This window comes from Sinohyriopsis cumingii, chromosome 13, assembly GCF_028554795.1.
Source record: "Sinohyriopsis cumingii isolate HCF-2022 chromosome 13, ASM2855479v2, whole genome shotgun sequence".
NCBI lineage: Eukaryota > Metazoa > Mollusca > Bivalvia > Unionida > Unionidae > Sinohyriopsis > Sinohyriopsis cumingii.
In genome coordinates this window covers 34,799,238-34,822,027 of record NC_142973.1, presented here as the reverse complement: position 1 = coordinate 34,822,027, position 22,790 = coordinate 34,799,238, and the positions used below count along the sequence as shown (strand labels likewise).

The following is a 22,790-nucleotide window of genomic DNA, read 5'->3' as shown; positions in this document are numbered from 1 at the left end:
ATGACTTGGCCGGGGATCGAATCCACGACCTCCTGCATCCTAGGCAGATGCTCTAACCACAAGGATATATATGTATGTAACCATGCTGAGTCTATATATACTGTGCATTTGCGTGATCCATCTCAGCATTTTCAGATGTGAAATTACTGTTTTGCTTTTAATTTTTAATAATGTAAAGGACTCAGGAATGGATTTAATCTGCAATCACAGGTTTTGGACCAGTAACTGACGCCTTTTCTTACATTCTACTTACTGAATAGACACTATACTTCCAAGGAAATTTCTGGGCAAATTTTACAAACAGTAATTAAATTCACTGATTTAAACACTCCCTTTTTATGTGTTCAAGAAATTATTGATGCACTGAACCTATGTGACGATTAAAGCTTACATTTTTAAGAAATAAAAGATTTGGTCCCTTTCTTACATGTGGATTAGATGTTTAATATTCATTTGGATTTATATTAAGAATTCTAAATAATATTGCAGTATTGTTTTCCTTTTCTTCTACTTGAACAGTCACAAGAACTTAAAATGTATATATACATTTCCCTGCACGTGTCACGATGGTCTCAACAGCTTCTACCTATTAAATGTTTTTCAGATTTACTAAACAAATTTGATTACCTCTGTAACTTTAATAGACAAATTGCAAGTCCCTCTACTTTAACTTGCTCCTAAAAAAAATCCAATTCTGCAGAACATATGTTTGAAACTCAAAAGCCGAAGTGGATTTAGCTAATTTTGATATTTTAGGTGATTTACATTGTGGAATGTCTCTTGTGAATTAAACATGAAGCAAAAGTTTCTCCAAATATGGCAGATTTCTAACCATGCCTTAAATCTTGACAGGACTCCCTCAGTCTTTCTTCCATTGGATTTGTAAAAATTTAAATACACTATTTCCGGAGCAAAGTCCTTATCTCTCATGTTGAGGTCATTTTGCACTCCAGCTTCAGCTGAGAATTCGTTGTAAAACATTCTGTACAAGATATTGTTGTCCACCTCAACTTACAATAATTTCTCGACTTGGGTACCATATATGGTGGCCAGTATAAATTGTGGAGGAAGAACCCCAAAAAACCACTGACCGAAGGGAAGTTACTGGCAGCTTTCTCACATACCCACATTGGCCAAGCCGGAGACTTGAACCCACGAGGGGAGAGGTTAGATGACAATGATTGATAAAGGCAAGTGCTTTAGACCATTCCCCTACCTGGGGCCCCACATGTACTCTATTTCATTTACAGAAAATAATGAGTTTGCCAGTTATCAAACTTTGAAAATGGCATGCACCTGGGGTACAAGAAAAGCCTACTGATTTCAGGACCAAAAAGGTCAAGGACTCTGGCTGGAAGATAAACTGGTTTTTGCACAATAACAGCTGTTTTACATACAGCAAACTTTGTGGATGGCGTGCATTTTGGGTAAGGTAAAAGCCTATTGATTTTAGGGTCAAATGTCAAGGTTATTGTGACATAAATCGAAAAATGGTTTTATACTTGAACATAGTTTGTAAAGGGTTTGTAATTTAAGCATGGAAACACTTATTGATTTTGGGGCAAAAGAAGGTCACGGTCATTGTGGTTCAAAGAAAAATGGGTTTCGCCTAATAATTTTGCTCTAAGTTCCTTGACCAAACTGGATTGTACTTACTTCTACTTCAGTTGGGTCAAGTTAAGTATCTCTACCAAACATGCTGTGTATACACAAATGTACATACTGAAAGTGTGTACTCTTTAATTCACCAAAAATCTCTGAAATAAAACGGAAACTTGAGGAAATAAATTCACTTTAAAAACTGTACAGTGCTACTACAATATAACATTAAAATATCCTAAGAACGATCTCAGATGAAAAGATCCAAAATGGCAATAATGACATATGATGAAAACCGACATTCCTCTTCAAATGTTGACAATACATTGTTCCTCTTCCACTCTTGACAATATTGTTCCACAGCCAAACTCCACACACTCACATACACAAGCAAATATATAGTCCCACTGATACATCAATTTCTTGGTATCTTAGCAGGTGGTGGTCCTCCTATCAGTGGTGGTCTACCTCCATAAGCAATACCCATTGGGGGTCCCATGGGAGCTGCCATCAGGGGTCCCATTGGAGGTCTCATACCTAAGAAAAGAATGAGATACAACTGTGAATATAATAAGATGAATTAACTCTATTATAATTAACATATAATAGTGTATTAAAGTAGCCACCTACACCAACTTTCTTATTACCTGCCTCTTTTTTAGGCCAAGTGTGTTGATTATATAATAAAATTTTATTTGGAAAACTTGGAGATGACTTTTGTCTCTTTTGTGTTATCATTAATTTGTTTTCACCCCTTATTTACACACAAGTGTTAAAATAATTAACAATGGTACACCGGAACAATATGTTGGTTTGACCTTCCAATAGAATATTCATAAGGGGACTGGCCCACCCAAGGAAAACTGTACTGCAGTGCATGTATAAAAGCCAGAATTATTAAGCTCATATAAACAAAACACAGTGCAAGCATAATGATATACCAATTTATCAGCTGGTCCAGGCCAAAATGAACATATCGTGTAAGTCAATCCATATTACCACAATAAGCAGACTACATCTAATGATGTGTGGAGCAGTGAACATTTAAGGGGAGCAGTGACACTAAGATTTTTAAGACGATGTGGCAGCTATATTGGATATATGACTGGTACCATTTTCATTTTGGACTAGTTAGATATTATAAAGTCTATTGGTGAAAACCCCATGTTCATATAGCATTCCATTTGGAGAGGAGTAGACAAAATAATATTTTCAAGATATGACTATCCATTCAGATTGTACAGTTATAAGAAGATTTTCAAGATGGCTGCTGTGGCAGTTATACTGGACATTACACTGGCAGTTTTTAAGACTGACTCAACATCATAAGTCTTCTGGTGAAAACCCCAAAACAATATGACTTTCTGATCAAAGCTGTGATAAGATTTCTAAGATCACTGCTGTGGTGGCCATAATGGGTGTCAGATCAACACCATTTTTATTTAGGAACAGCTAGACACCATAAAAAGTCTTTTAGTGCAAACCCCATGTGCATATGACCATCCATTCACAGGGTGTAGAAATCACATTTTCAAAATGGCCAATCAGCACAATTTATTTTCAGGACCAGCAGGACATCATAAGAAGTCTTTAAGTGACAACCCCATGTTCACACCACCATCCATTTAGGAGTAGCAACAACAAGATTTTCAAGATGGCTGCCATGGAGGCCACATTGGACATCAGATTAGCACCTTAGGACCAACTAGACATCAAAAGTCTTTCAGTGAAAAAAAAAACGTGTGTTGATATGACCATCCATTGATGAGTATTAGTGATAAGATTTTCTACAAGACTTTTTTTAGTGACAGCCCTATGTTGAGATGACCACCCAAGTATGAGTATTAGTGATAACATTTTCTACAAGACTTTTTTTAGTGACAGCCCTATGTTGAGATGACCACCCAAGTATGAGTATTAGTGATAAGATTTTCTACAAGATTTTTTTTAGTGACATTCCTATGTTGAGATGACCACCCAAGTATGAGTATTAGTGATAAGATTTTCTACAAGATTTTTTTTAGTGACAGCCTTATGTTGAGATGACCACCCAAGTATGAGTATTAGTGATAAGATTTTCTAGAAGACTTTTTTATGTTGAGATGACCACCCAAGTATGAGGACTAGTGAAAAGATTTTCAAGATAACCATATTGTGACCATATTGGATGTAGACTGGCAACATTTTCATTTAGGACCTACTAAACATTATAAATATTTTACTGAAAATCCCATATTGACACAACCATGAGTCCAATAGTAGTAATAACAAGATTTTCAGATAATTGCAAAGGCAGTCACATCAGATGTCAGACTACCACCAAAGTTTCATTTAGGAACAACTAGACCAAGAGATGAAAGATTAAAGTTTCATGGCTATCCTCCATGTAGTTTTGGAGAAGTACCAATAACAAACTTGTGCTGATGGTCAAACAACTGACAATGGACAAACAACTGACAATGGACAACATACCATTCCATAAGCTCTTCTGGTCCATAACCAGAGGTGCTAATAAATATGCAATGCTAACTACCCAGTAGTAGTAGTAGTAGCAGAATTGCTTATGATGTGAATGCAGATCCGTTTGCTCAGAAAACAGGAAAAAACAAAAATATTTTGGAGGCCATGCAGAAAGTGTTAAAATAATTTTTCTATGACACTTCATTCTTCTTGAACATCAACTTTAAAAAAAATAATAGAAGTTCAATGCCTCTTTAAACTGTTCCAGAATCATGCATGACCAACTGATGCTGGCTCACATGTTACAAATGGCCAACTGATCATGGGCCATGTGTTACAAGTGACAGAAAAGATGATTGGTCGTATGTTCCAAATGACCAACTGATGATGAGATAATAGAAAAGATGATTACACATTTTGTTTTGTTTATACTGTATATCTTTACTTCTAATCAGCACCATACAACCAAAACTGTGATATGCACTGTTAAACCCTAACTTGAATCTAAAAACACGCATACATTGTTATGATCCTATGGTGTGAAACCAAGCAACACAAAAACAGCAAAACTAACAAGTTTAATAAAGGTCAACACATAATTTATTTTCCTAGAATAAAAAGTGTAAATTTTAAAGGAATTTACAGTATTGTAAATTAAATCCCAAACAGTCCTAAAAATTCTATCACAGGCCCGAATGTATAGTGTTCCGAATGAATTCTGTCATGTAAACCGAAAACATGCTGTTAATAGCACTGAACAAAACTGTTGAAGTAACAATACAGTGAAAAAGTACCGTGGTACATAAAACTAGGAAAAATACCATGGTAAACTGGTAATACAGCACACCTCTAATACATACATATATACATACAAACATACATAAAACCTTTATGAAGATGTAACTATCTATGAAACTCTGATTCAACAAGAAAGTTAAAGGTTATTGCAGACTACTGAAATAATTAATATAATGAAATAAAGAGATAGGACACTTTCTAACACATATTATCATAGTCTGTTATGGAGTTGTTTTGTTTGTTTTTTTAAGAAGAAAAGTTATTAAAGGTTGCTTCATTGCAGATTGGCATCATATGAAAAATTTCTGAAGCTTTCATGCCAGAATGCTTTCAGTAAATTCTGGTCAAATTCACTGGTTTCTGAGAAGTTATTCAAAGGATTTTACACTTTCAGTAATGCTGGCCATATTTGAAGACAAATCAGCATAATTCTTATAAATTTGAAAGCCCATTATACTAGCAGTGCTACTATAGCAGATAGCCTGATGCCCAGGGCACACTCTAATTTTAGATTGGTCTCATCCTGTTTCTAAGTGAGATGCATGTTGGGCTTGTCAAACAAAATTATAATTTGCCTGAGGAAACTTGGATTGTGCTCCTTCTATTTTTGCTTAACACTGAAAAATACACTGCTAAGGTAAATAAAAAAAGGGGACCAATTTCTTCAAAAATGGACCTCAATAATGAACATGTAACTTGTATTTGACTTGATGGTAAACAGGAACAAAATACTGTAATATAACAAAATCCATGTCACCTAGATTGTGTGCAATATGCATGTGTGCATGCATGTTTTCTTTTTCTGTAGATTATATTTATTATCCCTAGATTATCTGATAACCAGAAACGTTTGATTATAAGGTGACCTTGGGATGGTTCCTCTACACAGTGGTCGACCTATTACGGGGTTAGTATTTAAAAAAAACATTTGTTTAAAAAAAATTGGATTGTGCTGATGAAATGTGTAAATGTATTTTCATATTTTCAAGATGGTGATGCACAACATTGGTGCAATCTAAATCAGATAACCACTGTCCTATGTGAAACTGAGATCTGATTTTAATTGAATTGTCGTGTCATGCTAAAAATTCAATTTTGTACTCCCAAATCTCCTGACACATTTGTGTTATGAGAAAACACAATTTTTAGTAATCTTCACAAACAAAATGAAAGACCCCCCCCACTTTCAGTATATGCCTGTTACATGTAGGATGTATTAACAGTAAACTGTCACGATTGGAGCAGATGTAAACCTATCCCTTGGGCAGTTTAAATAGCTGCAATTAAAGGCAAGGATGCCAGGTATACACCACCACTTCACAGATTACTTATTAGTCGAACACAGCTTGTGAGATGTGTTTAAAGTTGCAGTGGGTGAGCCCAATGTGCTAACTTGGATAAGTAGGATCAGGAAGTGGAACAACCCATTACAGGTAAGTCAAAGAGATGCTAGATGCGTGTACAAGAACAAATGATATTACATATCATTGCCTTGAATGACATTGTTTAATCCATATGTATTATATTTTTGACAAGTTTGTGAACAGCAGCAATGTTTCTTTGAAGTTGGATTTTACTGCATATATAGAATGCAAAGCATGATCATTTCAGCTGTTGATTTGTGTGTGTGATTTGGATTTTTAACATAGCTTTAACAATTTTTCAGTCATATCGCTACAATGTCTGCAGTGTGACAGTTTATAGTGATGTCTAGCACTGGGGCATCATGCCGCAGACATGTAGCATGATGTCCCACCCAGTCACATTATCCTGACACCAGACCAACCAGTCCTAACACTAACCTCTTAATGCTGAGTGCCAAGCGCGGCAGCTATTTGTACCGTTTTTGCAAGTCTTTGGTAAGACTCGACTGGAGATCGATTGCAATCAGCCGTTGAAATAAAGTTCAAGTGTATTTCATTTTTTAAGCCAATTATGGAAGCAATTAATTATCTGCAAAGCACCCCCATTCTGCAATAAATTTCAGAACTCTTGGTTGATGGCGTTTTGAGCTGTGAAGTACACGAGAAAAAATAAAAGGGGAGGGGGAAGGAATATTAATTCTTTGAACGTATTACAAACAACACATCAACATACATCATCAAGGTTCCGACGAGTATTCACTCAAAGAATCCAGCAAAGATGTTTGAACACCAGGACCACCCAGTCCCTAGTGAGTCTAGTGATGAACACTAATGTCACATGCAATTAACTTCAAACCCATTTGAATCCTAATGAATTTATATTCAAATTGTAGCTATTGCAATGTTGTGTGACAATATTAAAAAGGGTAAAATTTGGGCATGTGGAAATTGGAGACTGGGCTTGTGAGTTTATTTAAGTCACCAGCACTGGGCCTCTGTCTAAAAAAAAGGTTTCTTTGAGTACTGACCAGAATGTCTTTTCTGGAAAATTTATGTGGAGCATTTCTGAGAATAGATTTCCGACCTTTTCCAGGAAAAATAAAAAATCTAGACTTAACCATGTGACAAATTTATTGACCTAATGAGGCTAAAATACTTAAAATTGCAAGTAAAATGTGCGGAGATGAAGAAATTAAGTTTAACCTACAATATTTTATTTACCTTTGCAAAATCTTGCAATCTGTTGTTTACAGTCCACAACATTATAGTAAAAATTATAGTTTCAATGCATGTAACACATGATGCTTTAGTCTAACGTTTGGAAGGCCCTATCCAGGCTTTAAAGTCATCAGATTCTTTCCACAGAGGGTTATAAACACAATGTCCAGGCATTCTTTAAATATCAGGTCCACACAAGCACACAAAAAGTATGGTCCAAGAATGTCAAATCAAATAAAATCCAACAAAATTAAAATGAAAAACTCACTAGCACAACACAAAATGAAATTAATGAAAAAATCCATGAAATAGTAGATTAATCCTCACGGAGTCAGCAAACACTAGTCAAAACAGAGTGGCCTTCTCCCATGCATTTATCAACTATATGTGCCTTAAGATGTTGCATTCTACAGTAATGCCAGAAGAGCTCCAAAAAGAGCAGTCATGTTTCTGGTACAACAAAAAGTATTTTTTTCCTTACTTTTAAGTCATTTTAAATTTTTTCCAGACCTTTTCAAAACCATGAAAAGCAATTTTCAAATTTAAGACTTTCTCCAGACTTCCAGACCCGTGCGGGAATCCTGAGAATCATTTCTGTACAAATCTTAAAGGCCTTTAAGTAAGGAGGATCTGTGCCAAATCAGCACCATTTGGACAAAAATGATAGGTCTGCATGTGATTGATACTTCCCATTAACTCTAGATCAAATTCTGAAAGTACAGGCCTCCTGAATATCTTTTGAAGCAGGTACAAAATGTATTCACATCTGAAAGGGTGTGGATTCTAATCCTATCATAGGGTCAACCTGGTTCAGATACAATGCTTTGTCCTTTGGTAAGACACTTTATTTCAAGGCCTTGACAATAAATAACCTACCTGTGTTGTTTTGCACTGAAACAAACAAAAATCTAGTAAGCAATTTTTGAGAATTTACTCAGTTTTTTCTATTTTGAGTAAAGGCAATCATATTTGATGGTGGACTGACATTATCTGTGCAATTCTGAAAGTCCTTCTTGCCTGAATGACTGGACCCACATTTTGCAAAATTTGTTACAGGCCAGAAAAATTGAAAGTCCTAAATATGCAGACCACTACAGACTGTATGATGAGTAAAACCTGAGAATCTATGAGACATTTAACAACTGACCATTCCAAACATGCCAGTCAACCTCAGTTATCATCTTGATATCTTATTACCTAGGACCAGTGTGAGGGCATGGGAATGGAGTAGCTATAATGTAACTGCAACACTCAGCCACAAGTAGGATGACAATTTACAACAACTCTGAACTTAAATAACTCCAAAACTTACTTTCATTTTAGTACAATTTTCAAGTTACACATGTATTACTTACAGCTGCTTTGACAAATCTGTAACATTGTTTCCATTAGAAAAAAAATGGATCAGATTAAGTGTAGTTTTCAAAACTATCAGTTTACCTGGCATCATTGGTGGCATGGGGCCAGCTGGTGGTGCCCCCATAAGGGGCACTGGCTGTGACATTGGAGCTCCCATGGGGGCAGACATTGGTGGAGCAACTGATACAGGGGCCTTTGGCCTTCCTCCAGCAGCTAAAAAAGAATATAATTGACTGCCATTTAAGTAAGTATAGAAGGAAAACAATCTGATGCAATCACATGGATCCAAAGAGCTTTTGCATTGTAAATTTATACCAAGAGTTTAAAAGAAGAATATACTGGAAATATACGCACTGATTGTGCAGTCTTTTGTCAATGAAAACCTCTCTTAATATTGGTAATTTGTAAACCTATGTCAATATGATAATCCATTCAGGATTATCAATAGGAAGATTCTCAAGATGGCCATCCTAGCAGCCACATGGGATTTAATATCTGCAGTATTTTCATTTAGGACCAACTACATGTCTTACAAATTCTTTTGGTGAAGACCACATGTTGGTAAGATCATCCATTCAGGAAAAATGTCTGCTCAATGACCACTGGAGCTAATCAATTTACTAGAGGAATGATACTGACAATTATACACACATTTCTAAGATCAATTTTTTTTTTGCTGGTATACTCAGGAAGTATATAATACTTGAAAAGCACAGAGTACTATGATACAAAAGTTTTAGGTGAATACAGCAAATTAAGTACAAAATATACGACTTTAAAACATGTTAGCAAAAAATCTTAATGTTGACAGAAACGATACTGCTTTACAGGTATGACAGGAAGCAGTAGTGTATTTTTGATACAAACATCAGGCATAATCAGCTCTAGATATGCAGGGCACCTGTATATCTCATGCCAATGAACTGACAAAAACTGCATAAAATACATATCAATGTATTTGGAAGTATGCAAAACATTTTTTTACTTTACAAATTTACTCCAAAGTTACCGGTCTATCCCTCCTGGTATAAGCATAATTATTATGTTATCACGGCAGATTCAAATTTCATTAGTACAAAGCAATGCGATTGAGGCAAGTTCTGGATGCTTTTTTCATTCCACGAGGAATCAGTTTAATGTACTGATCCATCTTGAGATCATCGTTGATTTTAACAGACTGTTAGCATGAATGAAAATTTAATAATCACATTTAGTCATCGAGATGGAAGCCTGGAATCTGTTAAAAGGATGAAAAGTATCTTGAATGAGATGAAGCGATCTAAATAACTTATTCAATATTAGTATATTTATATTCATTTGCTAACTCGTTAACGTCTGTGGTAGGAGGTAGTAGCCTACTGCCGAGCTCTGTAGTGTCAAGGTCATTTATGATATACTAAAGTGGGTGGTATTATAGAAGGATAGACAGATGTAGCTATACAAGGATAACAAATAATCAGGATGTTCTAGTCACACTACAAAATATAGAGGAAAAACCTAATTTTTTCCCACATAAGATTTGCCTGTGGTCAGAATCCGATGTCGTGTCTGGATTTTAGACATTAAGGCCTCAGATCTAAGGCAGACCAGTCTCAACTGCACAGACAGGTGAACCTTTGCAAAAAGTAGGATAAGATGGGTTTTGGAATAAAGAGTGATCTCAATATGAAAATGATGGGACTGCTAAGCAAAAAAAAAAAAAAAAAAATTAGAAATCCAACTTTCACCCTTCAGCTCATGCACGATCAAAATAGCCAATGAAAAACAATGTTTCTAACTTCTAACGCAACTAGGCATTTTGTTAATGGAAAATCTACTGGAAGTCGATGTATTAGGATGTATTCAGAAACAGCCCCCAAAATGTGTTTCCCACTCGCATTTCAGGCAAACAAAACCCAAAACCTCCAGTGGTTAATGAGTTAAAGAAAGACGTTTCAACTTAATCTGACATCTGCATTCCTGGCTTCCTTCACATTCCAGCCAACTAAACTGTAGGTCACCAGAACTTGAAAACATATTTTGTTTGCTTTTGCCAGAATATGAATTTCTTAGAAAAAAGATATCCGAATAAGTAGAGTCCGACTAAAGCAATATGACTTTGTCGAAGTGTCAATGTAGACTGCCAAGTGTGTGAGATATTCCTGAAAATTTGACTTCTTGTTCCAATGTTAGTCAACTTTGGAACATGCTACACAATGTCATTATTTAGGCAGTAAGATGGCAACCTAAAAAGTACAAATATCAGGGGAGGCATCTTACAGTGTGGGACTATCAAATCAGGTGTTTCAAAATGTGTTATAGACTTTGATGGTGACAGTAAACTGGGTCCAAAATGGTATAGCCAAAAAAAAAAACAATTTAGCAGAAAATCATCCACAGTTTTGCTAACAATTTGGAACTTACTTGGTGCTCTGGATGCCATAAAAAAATGTTTGGTACCCAAGGAAATATTTGGATTCTATTAACTCTCACTAGAATTGTACACATACCATAGTAGGTGCATAGGTATGGCCACAGTATGGCTCTGTCTTGCAAATACAAATTCAACTGCTAACTCTGGCAAATGGTCATTATGCAAGACTCAGATATTACTGACTTGAATCTTTGGACTAATTAATATCAACCCTCAAGCTTTTCTAAGTTCTTAATTAGTACATATTGATGGATGTAAATACAGATATAGATAAGAAGATGAAGTTAATTCCCATCACCATGAAATTCATTCAGATGGAATATTCAAGTTACAATGGAAAAAGTAGGAGAACTACAGCTGAAATCAATACTTTAGAGGAAACAGAATATGATATAATAATTGTTCTTGTAATAATCATTGTTTTTAACTTATTCTTCTCATTTTCACATAACAGTATGACACTAATATGATCAGGTAGTAACTATGACAACAAAATGGCTGGAAACCTAAACTGGTTGTTATATCAAGAGGTGAATTATATCTTCTCCACAAACCAATCAGCTGTATGGACAGCCAAAGATATGGACAAGGGCCATGCAATTATCATCCATCATGGATAGAAGCTTTGTAAAAAAAAATCCCTGACCATATCCTAGCTACAACTTACCAATACCCTGTGGAGGTGGGATCATTGCTCCTATGTTGGGTGGTACCCCATGCTGGAAAGGATTTGTCTCAATCTTACCAGCTTTGAATGCTGCAGCTAAAAATGAAGAAGATATGCCATTAAATACTAAATTCATATGACAGCTTCAAAAGTACTTTGAAAAATTATTATTCTGCTGTAATTTAATACTGCAATCACTCTGTATTAGGGTCAGCCTGAAAATTCATTAAGGTGCTGTATCTGTTACAAAAAGGATGTTCTCTCCATGTAGACATGTACCTGGTCCATGATGCATATATCCTACATCTATATATTTATTATCATGTACTTTTTCTCTGCAAGGGACCAATATGTAAAGATGAAGTATGAACATGTAGGATGCAGCAGTCAGTATATCCAATATTCATTAAACTATCTTTTATCTCTCCAATATAAAAGGAATTTTCGCAATCAAATTAGTAAGGCTTGGGCATTATGAAAGACTTTAATGGAAACAGTGTCTGAAAACTGACCTACAACAACACGAAGCTTAACCAACATTTGACATATGGATGGACAGACAAGTTAAAACTAAATCCCTACCACTGTTGTAACAAGCCATAATAAAATTATCAGTCATCAAAGCTCTACATCATGCAGTTAATCTTTCATTTGAAAGCCCAGTTGGTAGAGCACAGGACTTGCATTTCATTTCTAAGCCCAGTTGGTAGAGCAAAGGACTTGCATTTCATTTCTAAGCCCAGTTGGAACAGCATAGGACTTGTATTTCATTTGGAAGCCCAGTTGGTAAAGCATGGGACTTGCATTTCGTTTGGAAGCCTAGTTGTTAGTACATAGGACTTGCATTTCATTTGTAAGCCCAGTTGGTAAAGCATGGGACTTGCATTTCATTTCTAAGCCCAGTTGGTAAAACATGGGGCTTGCATTTCATTTGTAAGCCCAGTTGACAGAGCATAGGACATGCATTTCATTTCTAAGCCAAGTTGGTAGTACATAGGACTTGCATTTCATTTGTAAGCTCAGTTGGTAAAGCATGGGACTTGCATTTCATTTGTAAGCCCAGTTGGCAGTACATAGGACTTGCATTTCTAAGCCCAGTTGATACAGCATAGGATTTGCATTTCATTTGTAAGCCCAGTTGGTAAAGCATGGGACTTGCATTTCATTTGTAAGCCCAGCTGGTAGAGCATAGGACTTGCATTTCATTTGGAAGCCTAGTTGGTAAAGCATATGACTTGCATTCAGAAGGGCTGCTGTTTTTGATACCCATGGAGGTCAAATGCTTCAGTTTGTCCTTGGAAAAGTAACTTAGCTCACATTTCCTTTGCAAGATATAGCCAATAAAACCATTATTTCATTACGGAAAAAAGTTAATTAAATGTAATACTCTTGTGTATTAAAGGCATTACGAACTTATGAACAGTTTCTTATTTAGTCTTGTTCGGCTATTTGTAGTTTACTTATTTAAGTGCATTGATGCAAGCATGGATACTAGAACAGACTGAAGAAATTTTGAATTTGGCTTTCTTTTGGGGGCACTCTACAGATATTATGAATTTAAAAAGAAACTAACATGCAAATGGTGAAGTTGTTTCCATTTGTAACATGCACAATGGAGAGATATGTTGGTGTATCTCTCCGTTACGTTTTTGTACGGTGCCTGAAATATCTTTGGTTATTGTACTTGTGGAAACTACATGATCTATGCACACAGCAAACTAAAATGATTGCTCCCTTGTGCTCCAAAAATCAGCATGAATTAGTCTAAAGTACACTATCTTTAGCAGTTACTAAAATAGGGAAAATAAATTTTGCCAGACTAGATAATACAAGTTTCTGAAAGTGCAATGAATGAATTACCAAATATATAAAATGTAAAAGAGTTAGTAGCTCCTTATTTTTAATACAATTTACCTCTTAAGTCCTGGAAGTAAAAATGACCAAGCAGAGCAAGCAGTTTCTTTAAAAGGTACACATGTGAACTAAGGCCTAATACTCTACAACCCACACCACTCCAATCGATCAAACACCAAAACAAAGTGAATTAAAAGTTTCTTTACAATATCAATAATAAACCAGTGCTAGAAAAATCTGAATGCCCAACAACCAGAGCTACTCTAATTTTAGATCAGGACCGTCTGGTATTCTAAGCGAGGTGCACATCAGGCTTGTTGACAAATTAAAAAAATTTGCCTGCAGAAACACTGATGACACTGATAAACCGTAAATGTATTTTAAAGATGCTATAATACCTTTTATAACATGGCACAATCTAAATCGGATCACCACTGTCCTAAGTGAAATTGAGATCTGATTTTAATTAAACTGAAGCATGCTGTGTCATGCTAAAAATAAGATTTTGACCTCCCAGACAAGGACATGTTTTTTAAAAAAAAACAAAAACAATTTTCAGTAATCTTCAAAATAAATAAAAAACACACCAAAATCCCCAACATTTTCAGTTTATGTCCTTTACTGTTAAAATTACATATAGCATGTATAAACAGTAAACAGTCATGACTGGAGTTGATGTAAAGCTATCCCATGACCAGTTTAAATCAATGCAATTAAAGGTAAACAGGTTGGGTATAAGCCACCATTTCACATATTACATAACTGGCTGACAATAGCAAGAAATTTGTTTTAAGGCCATATTGGGTTAGCCCACTGTGCTAATATGCATAGGTAAGATCAGGAAGTGGAACAACCCATTATAGGTAAATCAATGAGTATGCGTGTGTGATCTGGATTTTTAATGTAGCTTTAGCAATTTTTCAGTCATATTGCTATGATGTCTGCAGTGTGGCAGTTTATAGTGATGCCTAGCACTGGGGCATCATGCCACACCCAGTTATTGTCCTGACACCAGGCCAACCAGTCCTAACACTAACCTCTTAATGCTGAGAGCTTAGCCAGGCAGCTGTAAGTACCATTTTTAGAAATCTTTGGTATGACTCAGCCAGTGTTCGAACATGCAACCTCTCGCATCCAAGGCAGACACTCTAATCACTAGGTGAACAGAGCAGTTGGTAAATCAAAAATGCTAGATGTATGTACAAGAACAAAAGTTACTGCATATTATTGTCTTGAACCATAATGTTTGAGCCATATGCATTATATTTTTGACAAGTTTGTGAACAGCGGCAATGATTTTTTGAAGCTGGATTTTACTGCATATTTAGAATGCAAAGCATGATCATTTCAGTTGTCAGAATGCTACAATCTGATTGAGCTCAGATCTCAATTTCACGTAGTCACATTGATGATCTGATTTAGATCAAAGGGGCTTGGATCATTGCTTGTAACTGTCACTCATACAGATAGTATAAAATAATATACTGACAGTTAAATTGCAAGCAATTATACAAGCCCCTATGATTTAGATTGCGACATGTCAGGTATGTCAACATGGTTTAAATACATTTACATATTTCATCAGCACAATCAAAGTTTCATCAGGCAAATTAAAAATTAAAAATTTGTTTCGGCAAGACTGATAGGTATCTCTTAGAATACAGGACGAACCCGATCTCAAATTATTGGAGCCCTGGGCATCGGGCTATCAAATTTTTTTAGCACTGTAACAAGAATGTATTCCAACTGCAATGAATAAACTTGGTGTATAGTATATCCGACTTACTTGTGTCATCTACAAGTTTCTGTACTTGTTCTTCCAACCATTTCTGATAATACATTCTCACATTTTCTTTGTGCTTCCTACCACTGCAGTGAGTTTTCCTTACTGAAGGCTGTTGAAACAAAAATACATACAAAAGCATCAAAGTCTGAATTCTGAATGTTTCACATATTAAGCATGAAAATAGTTTTCTGCACTATAAATATGAACCACTGATTAGACCTGTGCTTATTTTGCAGTCTTGCATACATGCATGATTGTTCAGACACTCAACATATGCAGAGCTGCCAACCCTCCAGACTTGCAACTAATGAAAAGAAGGATACAAATTTTTGAATGTTGAACACAATTAGTGAAAAATTACATTATACCATTACACTAGCTCCATCCACTTTGATGGTCAGTTGTTGTTGTAGGGTTTAATGCCATTTTTCAGCACAAAATAGGTTATACATGGCAGCCAGTATAACTGGTGGAGGAAGAACCCTGGAAAACCCCGTGAAGAACCATCGACCCATGAGAAGCTACTGGCAGGCTTTCTCACATAGCCATGTTAGCCAAGTCTGAGACTCGAACCCACGCATACAGAGGTGAGATGGCAGTGATCCAGAACGGTGAGCACTTTAGACCACACAGCCACTCTGGGCCCCTTGGTGGTCAGTACTGCATTATATGAAAATCCCAAAATAAAACTAAATCATTATTTACACTGATTATATGCACAAATTTATTTGCAGCCAAATTTACCTATATACACAACTTCACGCTATTTGTCATGATATGATGCTGTGACAAACTTGAACTTCTTCAAATGGGTTATGGTAAATTTGTTCTCAAAACAGTTCAGGCTTCTTGCCTGATGGTTGATCATGGTGACCAAACTTTTATTGCAAATTTTTAGCACCTAAGGAGGTAATAAGTTGTCTCATTTTTCCTCACAACAGTAATTACCCTCTCACTGTAACTGTTGTTTACCACTAACCAAAAGACAGGTTATATTCAACAGGAAAAGTAACAAACAAAGCTTCAGCATTGGTAGCTTGCAGGACTTCTGCTGGGGGTGCTCTTAATTTTCTGAATATTTATATGCTTTTTGCCAGCAGTGAGCTTTATCACATCATTCTGCCACATGCCCACATGGACTCGCATCACTGTTTACAATCTGTCATACACGTACTGTATAATAATATTACACAGTACATGTGTGACAGGTAAATTGTAAGCATCAGTATGAGCCCCTGTGCACATTCCCAATTATAAAATTTGCGGCACACTACTGTGTGAAAAGCATAATGTACATCGATGTTTCATGGCTTAATGTATGGCCAATTTTTGGTATAATCCAATCTATTCTTCACTTTTTGTGGAATACACATCTCCTTGGAGGTGAAAACATTTTATGTGTAGTATAGCTTAAGCACAAAATGGTATTAATCCAGAAGATGAAACATCAAATGGTCAACGAAGCAGTGCTGGCGCATGCACGGAAAATATAAATTCTAGCAAATTACGATCAGGGATCGTCCTGGACTTCGCCAATGTCGCAAATTGCGATTTTTTTTCCTTATTGGCGACAAAAATATCCCATCTGGCGATTTTTTGGCGACATACTTTTTGGTTAATTTGTACATACAATCATGGATTGGGACTGGATAAATTAAAAGGCAGAACGAAAGGAAGCCACAAACTTGACTAAGCAATGCATTGGAATCAATCTGTTACACAAACGATCCTTTGTTCTTATTGACAACCCCATCTTTACAGTGCATTGTTACATCATAATCTGCTTATGCTGACATCTGGGCTGAGTACTGTATGCTGTGATACAGTCAATCATGCTACTGCACTATAGCTACAACTGACCGACTTCTGAAGACGCGAATAGAACAGATACAATTAATTGTATGGCTAATCCTTCTGGGTTTTTTTATACATATACCAATACAATAGTTTTGCTGAACCTTCATAGAAAACTGATAAGCTTTGAAGTACTGACTACTGTGTATAAATACAAAGCAAATGGAAAAAATCTAAATCACAATTACATCTGTCGCCAGTGCAGCATTTTACTCATTGATCTTTTCCTTTTGCCATCAGTCCTGTGTTACGGCTGCAGAGACTTAAACTCCGCAACAAGAAATAGCAAAAAAAAAAAAAACCGTTTTGCATAATTAATAACAATTATTTATTTTTCAAAATACAGGAGTGAAAGAATCCCTAAATTGGGTGTGAATTTATGCTTATATATACGGTCCAATATTGCCAGGTGTTGACTCGTGTAAGTTTCATTCGTGGGAATGGAGATCCTATTTTTCTTGTTGAGAAAATTTATACAGCATTCAGTGATCATTCTTGGGATTTAGGAAGCAAGTCGCTACAAGCTTTGTGAAGCTAGCCATAAGGGGTGGGGGGGCTGCTGAGAGACTACTGGTGTCACCTGTCAGCACTGAGGACTGTGAACGTGGATTCAGTAAGATGAACCTCATAAAAACTGACATCAGAAATAAGCTCTGCATCTCATCTCTCGAGAATTTAATGAGAATCAGCATGTACAGATGTGAAAAAGTAGACTTTGAAACTGCATTCAACAAGTGGACAGCCTTAAAATCGCGACAGATCTTCATGTAACACTTTGTAACATTTTGTTAATGCTTGTTGTAATTAAAGTATTAACTAATCCATCTTTTGTAATTTTCATTGCCTGTTACATTAATAGACTAAATTAACACTTGGAAAAATGTACACTACTTTTTTTGGCGACGCTTTTTGAAAATTGGCGACAAAATATTGAGGTTGGCGATTTTTCTGGCGACAGCTTTTTAAAAGCCAGGACCATCCCTGACGATATATGCTAATCTTTCAGTATCTCAAAAATTCCTACACTCGAAAAAGCTGTCTTCATTTAGTGTTTGTTTTAAAACAACAGAGTTGCTAGGAGTATGTACATGTGCCATTTAAAAACAAATCAGTTTGGCCCCAGTTTTCGTCACAAGTATTTGTAAAATTTCATTTTAAATATAGATTAAATACTCTACTGTGCTTGCTACAGGGCAAACTGTAACAACTGGACATAGTTCTACCAACATCGCAACTAGACATACAGGACTGTTATTGGCATCAGTCACCAATGCTCTATTTTGACTAGCACTTAACGGGATAAAAGTTCTTTTATTCTAGATTTAAGATAACTGAGAATTCGGAAATTCATTATTTTTTTGCATGCGGCATGAATCCTTATTGAGTGTTGTGAAATTCAAGTGAGGATTGGCAGGTCTGTATATGGTCTATAAAAATACCAGCATGTGAAATGCAGATTATTGTGACCTACATTTCTAATGGTGTTGGAGCTAAAACAGAAGCAATCACATTCTCACTGTGCAGTAAAAACTGCTTTCTGAAAGTTGTTATATTCAAGTCTAAATTTAGAACCCATGAATCAGTTTACAGAATAAAATGTTATATATCGTACTGGACACCTATGAATATGTTGCAGACTCTACATTTCTTTCAGCTATTCCTGTATCACCAAAGATAATCTTTTGTTGTAACTAAAATGGTGCTAGAGAGTGAAAATGTCAGTTAGCAACCAAGTGGTAAATAAGTGGAGAAAATTCTGGCAAGTAAAAACGAGAGTCCTTCAATGAACTAATGCTCTATGGTCTGCAAATAATTTCCAGGAATTCAAGATATGATAATTTCTTCATTTAACAGCCGAGTGTTGAAACCATCATTGATAATTTTGAGTGACAAGGGTGATGGCTATATTGGATACAAGATTGGTATGATTTCCATTTAAGACAAACTATTGGAAGACAAAACCCCACTCCAATATGACCAACCAAGTTAAAGTGATACTTTCAAGCTGGTTATGATGGCAGGCATCCTTTGCATTTAGGACCAACAGACATAATAAATCCAAAATCCAACTGAAGCAGTAAGAAATATTGGCATATCCATGATGACTCATGGAACCAGAAACATTGGCATATCCATGATGACCTTATGTAAAACACAATGGTAATAGTGGTTGATATGTAGCAACAATACCAGGGGAGACAAATGCAGTAAAAATGCTTATCAACAAGCATCTACACTACTGGGAGTGAGTAACAAATACTGCTGACTTACAGATCCACTACCATGAGACAGATGGAATAACAAATACTGTTGGACACATAAATATGTTACACTTGTACCAATGCCAGAATTTTTTTAAATGAAATACAGATGAAAAATGGTTTGAAAATAAATGGCAAAAGAAATATGCAGAAATGGCACCTACAAATTTGAAGTGGCGATCTTGAGAAGGATACCACATGGCAACTAAGTTATAAAAACTACTCTTAGTGCTGTTAAATACATAGCCATGTCTGAAAACTGGAGTCTGTTAAAAGCATTTTCGGCTGCACATATGTACTCTTTACTTACCGAATCATGTGTGAGGAATGTGTCACAATAATCACAATAGTACCTGAAATGAGAATTTTAAAAAAAATTCAAACATTGGTATGGTTGACAATTAATTATTAATAAAACACTGGCCGTGACAATTTAACGTAACTTTAAAAAAATCAGTCATACTTCTACAACGTCTGCATTGTGACAGTTTATAGTGATGTCTAGCTCTGGGGCATCTTGCCGCAGACATGTAGCATCATGTCCCGCTCAGTCATATTATCCTGACACCAGGCCATCCAGTCCTAACAGTAACCTCTTAATGCTCAGCACTTAGCGAGGCAGCTGTTAGTACCATTTTATTAAAAGTCTTTGGTACTACTTGGCTGGAGTTCGAAACCACGACCTCTTACATCCAAGGCAGATGATATAATAACCACTTGCCCACTGGAGTGTTCTGACAGAGATATATGATTTCTGAAGTTAATCATCATAGTACTGACTGTTATGTATCACATAAGATATTTCACAGCCATACACACATTATTCATTGTTGTTGGCACAAGAGTGACTGAACAGACATATAAATTTATATCACTGAACAGATAATTTGTGTTTTACTTTGAGCCCATTTTGGTCTCAAAGGTCTACAACCTCAACTTTGTTACAGATGCATTTTTAAAACAATTTTATTCTTCCAAATTATATTTTATATAACATGAACATTATCAGCTAAATGTTAAATGAAAATAATATCAAATCATAACTGAGAGACTTAGTGGGGATGTATGTACAACAACAGTAAAGTCTGACAAAAACATTATAACTTTACTTTGTAGGAAAGTGCCATTATTGGTTGCCAGTTGTGTGCGATATTTCTGAAAATCTGACTTTCGTTATACCGTTAGTCAACATCAAAACACACTAAACAGCATAGTTATTTAGGCAGTAAGACCCATCACCCCCCCCAGAATAAAAATATTGGGTGATATGTCTTACATTGTAGAACTAGTCATGGGAAAGTGGTCTGGTATTCATTAAAGATATGACAGTAAGCCTAGTCCTACGCTGATATTTATGTTGGGGGCATCAAGGTCTTACAGCCTAACTAACGGTGCTGTGTAGCATGTTTTGACGTCGACTAACATCGTACAAAAGTCAACTTTTCAGAAATATTTCACACAATTGTCAATTAAAATGACGTTTTTCTACAAAGTAAAGTCATAATGTTTTAGTCAGACTTTACTTACCCTGATGTCTTTTCTCTAATAAATTCAAATTCTCACAAAAGAAATGGACCTATTTTCAAGTTTCGTTGGCCTACAATGCTGAAATCAGGTTAAGTTGAAATATTATTCTTTAATGAAATGAATAAAAAATATATTATGCATATTGGAACTGTAAGCAACGGTTAGTTTCGTTCAAGAAACTTATCCCCAACATGTACCTACTTTGGCATATCTGGACTACTGTCACATTGCAACAAGTTCAAATGTATGTCAACGGAACATGAAAATGCGTCCATTTGCTAGTATCGTATTTTTCATTCCGCCAGGAGAAAGACAGCAAAGTATATTAATTTTACATAAATTAGTGGAAGAGTGTTGATATAGGCTGCCAAGTGTGTGAGATGTTCCTGAAACTTTGATTACTCATTCTGATGTCAACATTGGAACACGCTATACAAGGCCGTTATTTGGATAGTAAGACATAGCACCTCAAAAAATTCAACATGTGCTATGTAGGACTAATAGTAAGCCAAACTTTGGATGCGCATTCAAAGTCGAATGCCTGCCCTAAACATCGGTACCAAATTTATTACGCTACGCGAAATGTAGCATGAAGCAGTTATTCTTAAATAGGTCGCGCGAGAAGGAGAGAAGTGTCCTCTCTTGTAGTTATTGTATAGTGCTTGTATGACAGGTAAATTGTATGCAACGATACGAGCCCCCCCCCCCCCGTCCTACAACGTAAGACACATCACCCGATAGTTTTGTTCTGTGGTGTGATAGTGATAGCACTTAAATAACAAAATGTGCTATGTCTTACATTGTAGGACTACCCCCACCCCACCCAATGTTCAGTCTCTCTTATACAGTACACATCTAATCTATATAGCCGACACAAAATTTTGTATATTCAACCTCTAGAACACACACAGTTGCTGACAGTTTTACATGTCTACATAGTGTAAGGGTCTACTTACTTTGGCATATTTATGTGTCCGTTCCTTAGATCTTTATAACTATTGATGTGTAGACCAAAGCACGCCGATAACACTCTTACTTATGAGTTTGCCTTCAAAGCTAGACTGGTTCACGTTTTCTCAACTTTGTCTGTACTGGTATATACTTTGAAAACAAGACGAAACAATTAGGATAAGTGACGAAAAAGAAGCAACGACATGAGGAAATTAGTGCAAAAAAAAAAAAAAAAGAAGAAGAAAAAAAGGAATTTATTGTAAGTAAATAATAAATATATAAATAAATAAGGCAAGGAGATCCCACGTATAATTCACAGGCCGATATACGATGATTTGCTACAAAAAGATAAAATGTATGGATAACCAAGACTTAAAACAATATTTTGTGACTCGGCGTATCACGTTGCCCTATAAGAAATAACTGCACTGTAAGAATGGAAAATGTGGTATAGATCTGAAACGTTTGAAGAAAATCTCAGAAACTAAAAGAACATATTTTAGATATATGTCCCGGTGGGTTGTTGATAACACCTTAAGGCAACTAACCAGTATATAAGACGTCTTTACCATGATTCTGGAAGTTCAGTTCTTAACACAAATGTAGATCAACTATAAAATAAAGAAATTAAATACGCTCAATTGAAAACATATTTAACTGAACAGCAGCAGACATATGA

The 22,790-nt window shown here is 35.8% G+C and overlaps 1 protein-coding gene across 1 annotated transcript; it reads right to left on the bottom strand.

Annotated features, from left to right (window-relative positions):
• Positions 1-1,723: 1,723 nt before the first annotated feature.
• LOC149785186 (U1 small nuclear ribonucleoprotein C-like) lies at positions 1,724-22,241 on the bottom strand. The gene is made up of 6 exons (XM_089978992.1): positions 22,117-22,241; positions 19,944-19,986; positions 15,519-15,627; positions 11,879-11,974; positions 8,880-9,011; positions 1,724-2,136 (listed from the first exon to the last, which is right to left on the bottom strand). The coding sequence occupies exons 1-6, from the start codon at positions 22,122-22,124 to the stop codon at positions 2,015-2,017; spliced, it is 510 nt and encodes a 169-aa protein (XP_089835118.1). The 5' UTR covers positions 22,125-22,241; the 3' UTR covers positions 1,724-2,014.
• Between the last annotated feature and the right edge of the window lie 549 nt (positions 22,242-22,790).

What these genes read in the sequence shown, in the direction of transcription:
- LOC149785186 (XM_089978992.1), bottom strand. An exon ending in CATTCCTCACACATGATTCG is followed by an intron (nt 15,628 to 19,943) that starts GTAAGTAAAGAG and finishes TTGTTTCAACAG; the next exon opens with CCTTCAGTAAGGAAAACTCA. An exon ending in GAAACTTGTAGATGACACAA is followed by an intron (nt 11,975 to 15,518) that starts GTAAGTCGGATA and finishes CTTCATTTTTAG; the next exon opens with CTGCAGCATTCAAAGCTGGT.